Below are 13,288 nucleotides of genomic sequence, written 5' to 3' on the forward strand. Positions count from 1 at the left end.
AGGTTATGATGCCACCCAGGTTATAATGCCACCCAGGTTAATGCCACCCTGGTTATAATGCCATCCAGGTTATAATGCCACCCAGGTTATAATGCCACCAAGCTTTAATGCCACCCAGGTTATGATGCCACCCAGGTTATGATGCCACCCAGGTTATAATGCCACCAAGCTTTAATGCCACCCAGGTTATAATGCCACCCAGCTTTAATGCCACCCAGGTTATGATGCCACCCAGCTTTAATGCCACCCAGCTTTAATGCCACCCAGGTTATGATGCCATCCAGGTTATAATGCCACCCAGCTTTAATGCCACCCAGGTTACAATGCCACCCAGGTTATGATGCCATCCAGGTTATAATGCCACCCAGCTTTAATGCCACCCAGGTTATAATGCCACCCAGGTTGTAATGCCACCCAGGTTATGATGCCACCCAGGTTATGATGCCATCCAGGTTATAATGCCACCCAGCTTTAATGCCACCCAGGTTATAATGCCACCAAGCTTTAATGCCACCCAGGTTATAATGCCACCCAGGTTATGATGCCATCCAGGTTATGATGCCACCCAGGTTATGATGCCACCTAGGTTATGATGCCACCCTGGTTATAATGCCACCCAGGTTATGATGCCATCCAGGTTATGATGCCACCCAGGTTATGATGCCACCCAGGTTATAATGCCACCCAGGTTATGATGCCACCCAGGTTATGATGCCACCCAGGTTATAATGCCACCAAGGTTATGATGCCACCCAGGTTATGATGCCACCCAGGTTATGATGCCACCTAGGTTATGATGCCACCCTGGTTATAATGCCACCCAGGTTATGATGCCATCCAGGTTATGATGCCACCCAGGTTATGATGCCACCCAGGTTATAATGCCACCCAGGTTATGATGCCACCCAGGTTATAATGCCACCAAGGTTATGATGCCACCCAGGTTATGATGCCACCCAGGTTATGATGCCACCCAGGTTATGATGCCACCCAGGTTATAATGCCACCAAGGTTATGATGCCACCCAGGTTATGATGCCACCCACTCTTTAGTTTTGACAACAAATTGGTAATGTAATTAATCTTTTGGTAGATAATTCCCTTTTATAAATCAAGACACTAATTGCATTGATCTTAGTTGTTTTCACCGATAATCCTCACACAGAGAGTCTTATCCCATAGTAGATTCATGTTAAGATTCATGTCCTGCCCCCTACAACCCTTGATGCTTTTATCACCTAGTCATTTAAGTCCCAATACCCTGAACTCCAGCTTAATCATTTGATAGACTGTCTTGACAATAAACTACCCCCAAAGTAGATGTTGTATTGCCTACACTCTACCATATACCAAAAGACTGGTCTCCTCAACCCCCTATTCTTTATAGGGAATGCAGTCAGGTGTACTGATTGGATAGACAATAGACAAGGTGGCGTGGGTCATGTCAAAACTTTTATTTCCATTGTGCATTTAAACATTTCATTTTTATATCAGTTTTCATATAGATATTTGTATCTCATATTTGATAACTTTTTGTACATCTTCTGGACATCATATAGATTTCTACACAATAAATAATTCATATGTACATCACACAAGACGTTACAGTCCAACTAGATGGGAAATAAAGTCACACTGGATGGCAGTCTGCGTTCCAGTCATCAGGTCTTCCTTCTCTCCGTGGCTGATCACAATTTTGCTGTCCATCTGCTCTTCTTTCAAAATGTCCATAAACCTACATAAGTTTGAGTGAGAATGTCCATTTTATTCAACCTTCCGTGCCACCTTTCAACATGGTTTGTGGTTTGAGAGCCTGCTGTTTCAAAATGGTTCCACACATTTCTTCTGGGCCTGTCAACCCACTGCTCAGTCAGTGAAAGCCAGCACTGCAACATCGGTATAGTCCGTTTCTTCAAGGGCATGAACCCAAGCATTGTCAATATCAGTAGGCCAAATGTTCTAAGTTACTACTGATTGCAAATATCAACAACTAGTCATCGGAATGCAGGAGGAAATCGTCATCACTTGAAGTCTGTGAAGGACAGGGAAGATGGGTCTCAGATCGGTGACGGAGTAGGGGCAGCAGGCTCTGGAACGGTAGAGGCTGGCCTGGATACTGTCTCTGCAACTTCGAAAACTTCCCATGCTCAAAGGCCTACAAAATTCAAGACACCCTCAATATAAAACATAGTTTGATATTGTAATTCCATTGTCACGCATACATATTTATAATTACAAAAGATTTCATTTCCCAAGCAAAATATCAAACCAGTTATCCAAACTGTACATCATAATTACATTGTTCTAATTTATCTGACAACTCTTCATCATATAGTGTTGTGATAGGTCTCCTGTCACTCTTCACTTAATCCTTCACACCCACCAGGAAAATCATTGGTTAATGTCTGGAGTCATAATTCTAAAGGTGATGTATGGTCCTACATTGTTAGTCAAGGGTGCAACATGTACGGCTCACCAGAAGTGATGTCAAAGGAGACCTCAGAACCGGAGGTTACGTCAAAAGTAACTTCACCAAAAGCAGAGGTGAATGACAGCATCATATGAAATGATGTCAAGATTTAAGATGATATTGGATTCTTTTTATTGTTGGAGTGAGCCCAACATGTACAATCAACCAAAAGTGGTATCAAAAAGGACCTCAGATCCAGAAGTTAAATCAGAAGTAACATCATCAGAAAGGTAGTGACGTCATCAGTTAATGAGGTCATAGAACCAAATATGACGTCATAAATGTCCCAAACCGGGAATGAGTATGAGGAGAAATCTGAACATGAGGCATTATACTTCTGACTATCCTACATTCCTACTTTACACCTGCCATTAACTGTCTGGGATTACAAGATGAGGTGATTTTTGCAGTAGATCAGGCAGTTACAAAAGTTGCCATAGTTGCAACTGCTTGTGATAACATCTTTGTTCTTGGCAATCTCTGACCACCATGTAATCAACAACAGTCCCAACACTGCTCATCCAGCAACAGCAGATGTGGTGTTGCATAATGGATATGGAACATTGCTTAGTTACATAAAAAGGAACATTCTAATGTGTGTATTTACACACAGGAAATTTTTACAATTTTCATTCTGTGAGCTATGTTTGTGAGAAAACAAGAGTCTATAATTCAGTTGAACTGCTAATACCCTTGTTAAGTCATGGTATTCTAAGTTTTCATTCCTGGTGTTGTCTGTTTCTGATAATTACTATATTGTTTTTAAATGTCAAAGCTAGTTGCATTAATTTAATGATGCATTGTAGGCAATGGACTGACACTTCCATGAATTTAGTGACACAGTAATATCATTAATGATTAACAGTGTGTTATTGGTTGTCCTTTGACAAAGCTTCCATGTCCTACCACTCTCCTGCTGCTCATCATGATGCCATTGTACTGTTCAGACACTGACTTGGAGGAGGATGGCTACACCTGCATGGAGCTGCCCACCCTCATCAAGCAGCTCAAATCTGTGCTGGACCAGTATCCTGATGATGGGCAGATACTTAAGGTGAGTCCGTGCTGGACCAGTACCCCGATGATGGGCAGATACTGAAGGTGAGTCCATGCTGGACCAGTACCCCAATGATGGGCAGATACTGAAGGTGAGTCCATGCTGGACCAGTACCCCGATGATGGGCAAATACTTAAGGTGAGTCCATGCTGGACCAGTACCCCAATGATGGGCAGATACTGAAGGTGAGTCCATGCTGGCCCAGTATCCTGATGATGGGCAGATACTTAAGGTGAGTCAGTGCTGGACCAGTATCCTGATGATGGGCAGATACTTAAGGTGAGTCCGTGCTGGACCAGTACCCCGATGATGGGCAGATACTGAAGGTGAGTCCATGCTGGACCAGCACCCCAATGATGGGCAAATACTTAAGGTGAGTCCATGCTGGACCAGTACCCCAATGATGGGCAGATACTGAAGGTGAGTCCATGCTGGCCCAGTATCCTGATGATGGGCAGAAACTTAAGGTGAGTCAGTGCTGGACCAGTATCCTGATGATGGGCAGATACTTAAGGTGAGTCAGTGCTGGACCAGTATCCTGATGATGGGCAGATACTGAAGGTGAGTCCGTGCTGGACCAGTACCCGGATGATGGGCAGAAACTTAAGGTGCGTCCGTGCTGGACCAGTACCCGGATGATGGGCAGAAACTTAAGGTGCGTCCATGCTGGACCAGTACCCAGTGATGGGCAGATACTGAAGGTGAGTCCGTGCTGGACCAGTACCCCGATGATGGGCAGATACTGAAGGTGAGTCCGTGCTGGACCAGTATCCTGATGATGGGCAGATACTTAAGGTGAGTCCGTGCTGGACCAGTATCCTGATGATGGGCAGATACTTAAGGTGAGTCAGTGCTGGACCAGTATCCTGATGATGGGCAGATACTTAAGGTGAGTCCGTGCTGGACCAGTACCCTGATGATGGGCAGAAACTTAAGGTGCGTCCGTGCTGGACCAGTACCCGTATGATGGGCAGAAACTTAAGGTGCGTCCATGCTGGACCAGTACCCAGTGATGGGCAGATACTGAAGGTGAGTCCGTGCTGGACCAGTACCCCGATGATGGGCAGATACTTAAGGTGAGTCCATGCTGGACCAGTACCCCAATGATGGGCAAATACTTAAGGTGAGTCCATGCTGGACCAGTACCCCAATGATGGGCAGATACTGAAGGTGAGTCCATGCTGGCCGAGTACCCCGATGATGGGCAGAAACTTAAGGTGCGTCCATGCTGGACCAGTACCCGGATGATTGGCAGATAATGAAGGTGAGTCAGTGCTGGACCAGTACCCCGATGATTGGCAGATATTCAAGGTGAGTCGGTGCTGTAAATTACCCTTATGATGGGCAGATACTCAAGGTGGGGACTTACAGTACTTTTGCTTCCTGCATGGACCCCAGCCCAGGACCTTCTGCATATTTTAACGGCTGCAGAGATAAACTTGCTTAACAATAAACAGTTTCAATCAAAACAGGATTAATCACATGCCTAGATTGCCTCAATCTCATTAAAATTGGATACAAGTTCTTGCCACCGCTGAGGACAACCTTTTGTGAACTTTGCCCGACCAATGACATTACTAACAGGAAGTCGACATTAGCCACTAAAAAAGCAGCCTTCTTAAGCATTGCGGCACTAGTTTCAAATTAGCGACTTCCATGCCAGACTATGCTTTAATAAGTATTTTAAATCAGTCATACAATCCGTAACTGTTGTTGTGTGTTAAACTTTAGAGGTTGCATGATTAGAAAACATATTCCGTTAACAATGTAACACTACAATATGAATATTTCTTTTTTCCTTTTTTTAATTACATGTTCGTATCATTATCTATCGTGTAGTTGTCCGATTTTCGATCACAAACGTCGATACTACCTAATTTCGTTTATACGACATACTCGTTAATCCGACATAATCATATGCAACCAACAATGTCGGATTAACGGGACTTGATTGTATTGAGATGTTGGCAATTATTGACACATTTAGCCTAATATTAAACATATTCTAAAACATGGTTGTAATAAAAATACTTTGAATGATGTGGTCTTACATACCCTTTGTTAGGGATGTTACAATGGTGATATGATAACTACAAATAAACTGTAACAGGTTGATGGACAAATTTTAATGGAATCATCTCAAATATACAGACATGTCTATTGACATTCCAATGTTATCGCCAGTGTTTAAATTCACATGCCTTTAGCTTTTCTATTCACCAGGAGCTGATCCAGAATGCTGAAGATGCTGATGCCAGTGAGATGCGAATCCTGTATGATGCACGAGATATCAAGCCTCCAGTTGATCCAAATAGGCAGTACCTGGCATCTCTACAGGTTCCTATTTACCTTTTTCTAAACCCACATGTGTCACCCAGTTGCCTGCACACCTGAACTGAATGATCAAGTGATCTTATGTTGTTAATGGCTTGTGTTTATATAGAGGATTAACCACTGTGTTCAGTTGTTACCGAAAAATCTACACACGAGTGATTAATCTGTCACGATTAGAACGAGGCTTTGCCGAGTTCTAATTGTGGCAGATTAATCACGAGTATTTTTTCTCCCATAACAATACGCCATAAAAAGTCGAGCTCGTAGTTTAAGATTTCCCGTGTTTAGTAAGCACTCGGGATTCCCCCCAGCCTCGTTTTCGAATATGCTCACTAAGACAACTGCACCATAAAAAGGAAAAAAGGATCTAGCGAAGACAACTCACACGAGTTTTCCGTGACAGGCAAGCCACTTGTTAGCATTCATGTTATGTTTTTTGTTAACTATTAAAAGCTGATGGGAGTAACGTTTTGAGAATTAGTAATGTGATTTGGTATTTGTTAATGGTTTTGGATTACTCGGCCCATATCTTTATTTGCATTCGTCTCGACGTGACTATCATTCTCAATGCTCAACACTAAATAGGCCCACTTTTTAGTGTATGTAAATACGTTATTCGTATATTTGTTCGCTAGAAACAAATTTTATAAACCCAATTAAGAGGAAATTAAATATTGTCTTGTATATTGTGACATATTGTTAACGAAAAACAAGGGCCCAAAGGAACTGTCAGCAGGATTGATGAGGCAAGATTCTATAAATACCAACTCAGGCAACTAATCAACTGATTACATCTTCTCAAATCCATCAATGGATTGTAATATTTTTTGATGAAATTTCCTCTTTAAAACTAATTTTACAGTGAATAATTTGATATGTAAAATGATGATTATTTCAGGTCATCTTTTTTTTTTTTTTCTCTTATTTCCTGAACATGGTGAGCACGTGTTTTTATTATATAAAAAAAACATTCAGTGGGCAATTTTTCTTTTGAACATAAAATTTAACATCATGACACCAAAAATGTTACTAAATGAGTCATCTAATTTCCCCATATTTGTGAATGACAAGAAACAATGTGAATTTGACAAGCACAATACTTTATTGTGTGTGAAAAACATAAATACATAGGATATATGTAGACAATAAATTACCATTTCAGTAGTTCTACAAATATTTGCATTTTAATACCCTTGTAATTTTACATTGCTATTTTACTGCAACAGTTACCTCCAAACTTTATTCTTTTGTTATTTTATCAGATTAGAAGTTAAGACTTACTGATAATAGGTAATTTAAAATTAACATTTTCTTCTTTTTAATCTTCATGAAAACAAGACATAATAATAAATATGTATTTTAGTGACCTGTTCATATGTTGTTTTTTTTGGTAAAAAGTATTAAGATTAAAATTAGACATTGCTAATATAAAGAAATGAGGTTTATGGTAAAATTTTATAAGAGGACCTCTTGTTGGTCACTTCATCAGCCATAAATTTGAGTTTTTCTTTATTTACCATGTTCTGAAAATTTACACATTAGAATAATTTAAGGTCTCTGAACAAAATAGCGACACAGCTTTCCACTCCCAGGCAGCCAATTAGATTATCTGAAAAAAAATAAACCATGGGAGAATAATAAATAAAAATATTTTTTTATTTTGTCATATGTCCAGTTTATCATCCCAAGAAATGCTAAATACTTATCATTAAAATTAAGCTAGCTATGCATATTGGGGCTCTTTATCTGCTATGATTCTAATTCTACATGTCTTAATTCTCTGTATTGTCTGTTAATTCTGAATATGATTAACTGTAATATTGAGTTTCTACCTAAAACTAATAATATAAAATTAATTTTGAGATTATTTCATCCTATCTAAAATACAAAATATATTTTAAGATGTATACATGTACATCATTGTTGCAAAAAAATATATATATATTTAAAAAAAAATATACATAATAAGGTTGATTGGTGCCCACCATCTTTATCTTCATCATTTTGTCTGCTCCCTATAACAAATCAAAATAGTTAAGAAAAAATATAAAGACATATATTACCTTCTGGAGTTTATTTAGATTTAGGTATGACTTAATACATTCAAGTTTAAACGGGGTAATGTTGTTTTTTCATATTAACGATTTTCTTAATTTCCTGAGATAGTATGTTCAAATAATTGAAGTCTTCATGTTTAAAAAAACCCAAATAATTATAGGCCAAAATACATTAATTATAACTCCACCTGTTGAAAGGGGAAACAACTGCTGTGGTTGCAAAACATCTTGGTCGTGAGGTGTACGGTCCGTCCGGCAAAGATTGATCGTTTCCTGCATTAAAATTGAGTATTGCTTTAGATCCAAATTATCTGAGTGTATATTTTCTTAAAATATGAAATTTAAGTCTCTATTATTTTAATATAACTATGAAATATGTTTTTGACCGATCGGCTCTAGATCAACACTTCGTTATAACGTGACATTTCTTATGTGGTTGACAGTTGTTTTTAGAAAAAATACCAAACAATATGGTTTTGTTTCACTATTTCATCGGTATTTTTACATGAATTAATTAACTGTTTCATTAGCTTTGTTATTAGCCTTCAAAACGCCAAGTAAAGAATGTACAGGAGTTGCTCACCTGGTCCCGTAATATCGATGTGGTATCTCGCTTTGGTTACCGTCTGCAACTGAATCTGGTACGTTGGGAAGCCGAAATTCTCTGATATATCTCCACATATCACACCCCTTCTTCCCCCACAAATTTTCTCTCATTCACCAACTTTCGGCAATGGAAACATTGTCACTACGGTAATGTTTTGCCAGCTGGGGATTTCCTGTACTGGACGACCTCGGGTATCCCCGATCCGAAAATAGTGCCATCAATTATTTTTAGCCAGCCAATCAAAACGCGATGACACACTCTCCACTCTCAGCCAGCCAATCAGATTGGGTGAAAAAAAATAAACCACTGCGAATAAACCACTGCTGGCGATTGAAGATCAAGCCCTGTTATGGGAGAAATATCAGAACAACAACTTTTAAAACACACACATTGACATAAAACACACGCTAACACACTGTGTCAGGGCCACACAGATATCAGTCACAAAAATGGGCAATCTGTCTCCTATTGCGCAATGCCGACTTGTCTGCTGGTACATAATTACAACTTCAAAATAACTACAACATTGTGATTTAATAAGTTATTTGAGAAATGAATTAGTTCAGTGTTTTTTGTCACTATTGCTATAACCTGCCACCACTACAATGGAAGATGTCTTGTTGATTTCAAAGAAATGCCTGTTGAGACTAAGCAGTGCAAGTATGCAACAACATGCGATTAAATTCAATATATATCTATCGAGGGATATTTCATCAATTCTGTTTGAAAAAGTTAGATTACTTCAAATTTGAAAACACAGAATGTTTATCTCCTAACTCAAAGCATTTACAGGAACCCAGATGTATCTATTGTGGATGTGGACCTAGTGTCGCAAACATACATGCACTTTAGATTGAGGGACATGTTTCCTCGCTCAGAAGTGTCAAGTATCACTTTGCAATAGTCACTCACACTACCCAGTATCAAATGCTTTGCCCTGTGTGTACAACAATGCCTTGTTCACAAGTAATGTATTGAGCTCTGTTTTAGGCCCCAGCCCTGTGTGTACAAGAATGCCTTGTTCACAAGTAATGTACTGAGCTATGTTTCAGGCCCCAGCCCTGTGTGTGTGCAAGAATGCCTTGTTCACAAGTAATGTACTGAGCTATGTTTCAGGCCCCAGCCCTGTGTGTGTGCAAGAATGCCTTGTTCACAAGTAATGTACTGAGCTCTGTTTCAGGCCCCAGCCCTGTGTGTGTACAACAATGCCATGTTCACAAGTAATGTACTGAGCTCTGTTTTAGGCCCCAGCCCTGTGTGTGTACAACAATGCCATGTTCACAAGTAATGTACTGAGCTATGTTTCAGGCCCCAGCCCTGTGTGTGTGCAAGAATGCCTTGTTCACAAGTAATGTACTGAGCTATGTTTCAGGCCCCAGCCCTGTGTGTGTGCAAGAATGCCTTGTTCACAAGTAATGTACTGAGCTATGTTTCAGGCCCCAGCCCTGTGTGTGTACAACAATGCCATGTTCACAAGTAATGTACTGAGCTATGTTTCAGGCCCCAGCCCTGTGTGTGTGCAAGAATGCCTTGTTCACAAGTAATGTACTGAGCTATGTTTCAGGCCCCAGCCCTGTGTGTGTGCAAGAATGCCTTGTTCACAAGTAATGTACTGAGCTCTGTTTCAGGCCCCAGCCCTGTGTGTGTACAACAATGCCTTGTTCACAGAAAAGGACTGGGAAGGAATCAAGATGCTACACAACAGCATAAAGGAGGAGGACCCACTCAAAGTTGGTCGCTTCGGTCTGGGGTTTAAGTCAGTGTTCCATATAACAGGTGAATCTGAAAAAGCTTATTGTATTGTTGTAATATATACAGGGGACTGACTATTCCTTGTAACTTTGCACAGATGATAAGGATGATGAGTATTTTCAGAGAACATATTGACAAGGGAATGGTAACTTTGCACAGATGATAAGGATGATGAGTATTTTCAGAGAACATATTGACAAGGGAAAGGTAACTTTGCACAGATGATAAGGATAATGAGTATTTTCAAGCATGTTTGAGGCACTATGATTAGCATTCAGTCTTCAGCCACAGTTAGCAATTTTACTATTGTTGCACAGGGAGCAGGAAAATTACATACCCACCTTCAGCAGGGGGCTGTCCTTTACCATAGGATCTGAAGTCCCAACAAAAGACATATTCTGATTGAAAGCATCACATGCTTTACGTTATTGTTTTACATAAATTGGATGGATTATTACTCTGAGGTATCACTGATTGAAAATTACTGTCTCTTATGAAAGTACGGCTTATTGAAAATGTCGTCAGCTTTGTGCAACATGCAGAGGTCAGGCCAAAGCTATAAGACTGTGGATGTAGTTATGTAAAAAGCATGTTGAAAATATGGTTAACCAAGACAATATGCTGAAGTTTGCATATATAGAGCACAAACCTGGATTTTGAGAGAATTTGATATTTTAACTTTCAAAGAATTCAAAGAATTGGCTACAATCCAACCCGTCACAAAACATACTTCCAACTTTCAGTCAAGCAAATAGTGCTGCAAAGTCATCTGGACAGAAATGATAGGGAGCATGGGTTCTCCCAGAATTGATCTTTGAGTGTTTTTTCATAATTTCATTATTAATAACAGCTTACTCCTCAATAACTTTGAGGACAGCCTTTGATCCTTAGAACTCTGAGTTGGTTGCAAAATGTGAACAAACTGTTTGTTCACATAATTTTTAAGATGTTCAAAGAAAACCGATTGCTGAAACTGCCATCCCGATCTTGGTCAAAATTGCAGCGCAGATAGCTCTATACTAGGTCATGCTAGTTGCGTTATAATCCCCCCTAAAAGGTAATGAAACCCTGGATTATAACATCAATAAATAGGGTTATAGCTTAAAAGGCACATCAGCAAAACGGCACCGAGCAAAAATGGCACCGATTGGCGAAAACGGCACCTCGCCTAAAGTGATAACAACTACTATTTCCTGGCGAAAATGGCACCTTATTATTTTTTTTTACCTTGGTACTGAAATACATGAAATTAAACTCACATGGTCACTTGCAAACACAAATAATTGTTAAAAAAAGTTTACATTAGAAACTAGCCTCTACTTGCCGACTCTGATTTGGAGGAGCAACTAAACTTATTGTGACAACATCACTTGCTTTGAAGCAAAATGAAATCAAACTCACATGGTCAATTGCAAATGCAAATAATTGTGAAATGTTAATTGCCTTAAAACAAGTTAGACTTAGAAATTAGCCTCTACTCGAATTTACTCACCGACTCTGATTGGGAGGCGCAACTAAGCTTATCGATGAAACATCACATGCTTTGAAGTTTTAAGTACCTTTACCCAAATTAACTCAATGTCAAGCTGAAACTGAGTCTGGCGGATATGTCATGACATTGGGCTACAGGTTTACTATATATTGATATTTATTTTAGTAAGTAGGAAATAAAATGAAATTTTATAGATATTTCATATATCATTAAAAGGTTCCTTGCTGAAACTACGATGCCAATCTTGGTCAAAACTAATATGTATATGGACCTGCCCAAGGTCGTGCCAATAATAATGTAAGCACTAATTATTGCATCACTTAAGTACAGTGATGAGTTAGACATTGTAACATGTATATTGTTTAAAGTGACATTTCTTGCTGAAACTTCCATTCCGATCATGGTCAAAATTACAATGTATATGGTCCTGCCTAAGGTCGTGCTTCGTCTTAAATTGTGTTATAGTTCCTCAAAAAATGATAATGTAACCCTCGATTATAGCATCACTAAAGTACAGAGACGATTTAGACATTGTCACATGTATATTGTTTAAAGTGACATTTCTTGCTGAAACTTCCATTCCAATCATGGTCAAAATTAAAATGTATATGGACCTGCCCAAGGTTGTGCCAATAATAATGTAAGCCCTAATCATTGCATCACTAAAGTACAGAGACGATTTAGACATTGTAACGTGTATATTGTTTAAAGTGACATTTCTTGCTGAAACTTCCATTCCAATCATGGTCAAAATTAAAATGTATATGGACCTGCCCAAGGTTGTGCCAATAATAATGTAAGCCCTAATTATTGCATCACTAAAGTACAGAGACGATTTAGACATTGTCACATGTATATTGTTTAAAGTGACATTTCTTGCTGAAACTTCCATGATTTTATCCCCAAAATTATGTTGAGCCGAAAATGTTTGAAAAGAATTATGCTTCAGTTTGTTACAAGAAAGAAATTGTCTAATCGTTCTAAGATGCTTTAAAAGAAAAAGATATATAGGTGAGCTTGGCAAAGCAAAATCCTTCATTTTGTGTACGCATTTAGAAATCTTTTGAAACATTATTAAAGTAAGATCAGATGATTATTAAGATCTTGATTTGAATAATTAATGACATCTCAGTGAAAGGTTTTATCTCAGTTTAAGTTAACCCTGTATAACAATTAATTTTGTAATTATAATGATTGTTATTCATTTTTTGTGCTTTTATCGAAGGATAACAGTTATAAATATGGTATCATTACACTAAACAATTTTATGCAATTTGTGACTGTTATCCTTCAATAAGTGTACAAATTTACGAGGGTTGGTAAAAAAGTTAGAAGCCTGACTAACTTTCAACTATTGATGATACCAAAGTGAACCGGTATATGTAGTACATTGTTTGAGGAGTTCATAGAAAGTGTATTTTTCTTCTGTTGAGGCCGTTTGTATATTAGTGACAGCCAGTTGAACATCATAGGGGTCTAAATGGACACAGGAAAAGAGCAAGTACTGAGCCGTCATCAAG

General features: G+C 38.9%; 1 protein-coding gene across 1 annotated transcript in view; it reads left to right on the plus strand.

Annotated features, from left to right (window-relative positions):
* The window catches only part of LOC139477672 (sacsin-like), a 90,862-nt gene that overhangs the window by 24,463 nt on the left and 53,111 nt on the right, over positions 1-13,288 (plus strand). The window contains exons 3-5 of the mRNA XM_071260051.1: positions 3,417-3,523; positions 5,750-5,863; positions 10,153-10,300. Coding sequence (XP_071116152.1) covers positions 3,417-3,523; positions 5,750-5,863; positions 10,153-10,300 — 369 coding nt within the window. The remainder of the gene's footprint in view (positions 1-3,416; positions 3,524-5,749; positions 5,864-10,152; positions 10,301-13,288) is intronic.

Source organism: Haliotis cracherodii, unplaced genomic scaffold (assembly GCF_022045235.1).
Source record: "Haliotis cracherodii isolate W230 unplaced genomic scaffold, xgHalCrac1.p SCAF_1, whole genome shotgun sequence".
Taxonomy (NCBI): Eukaryota; Metazoa; Mollusca; class Gastropoda; order Lepetellida; family Haliotidae; genus Haliotis; species Haliotis cracherodii.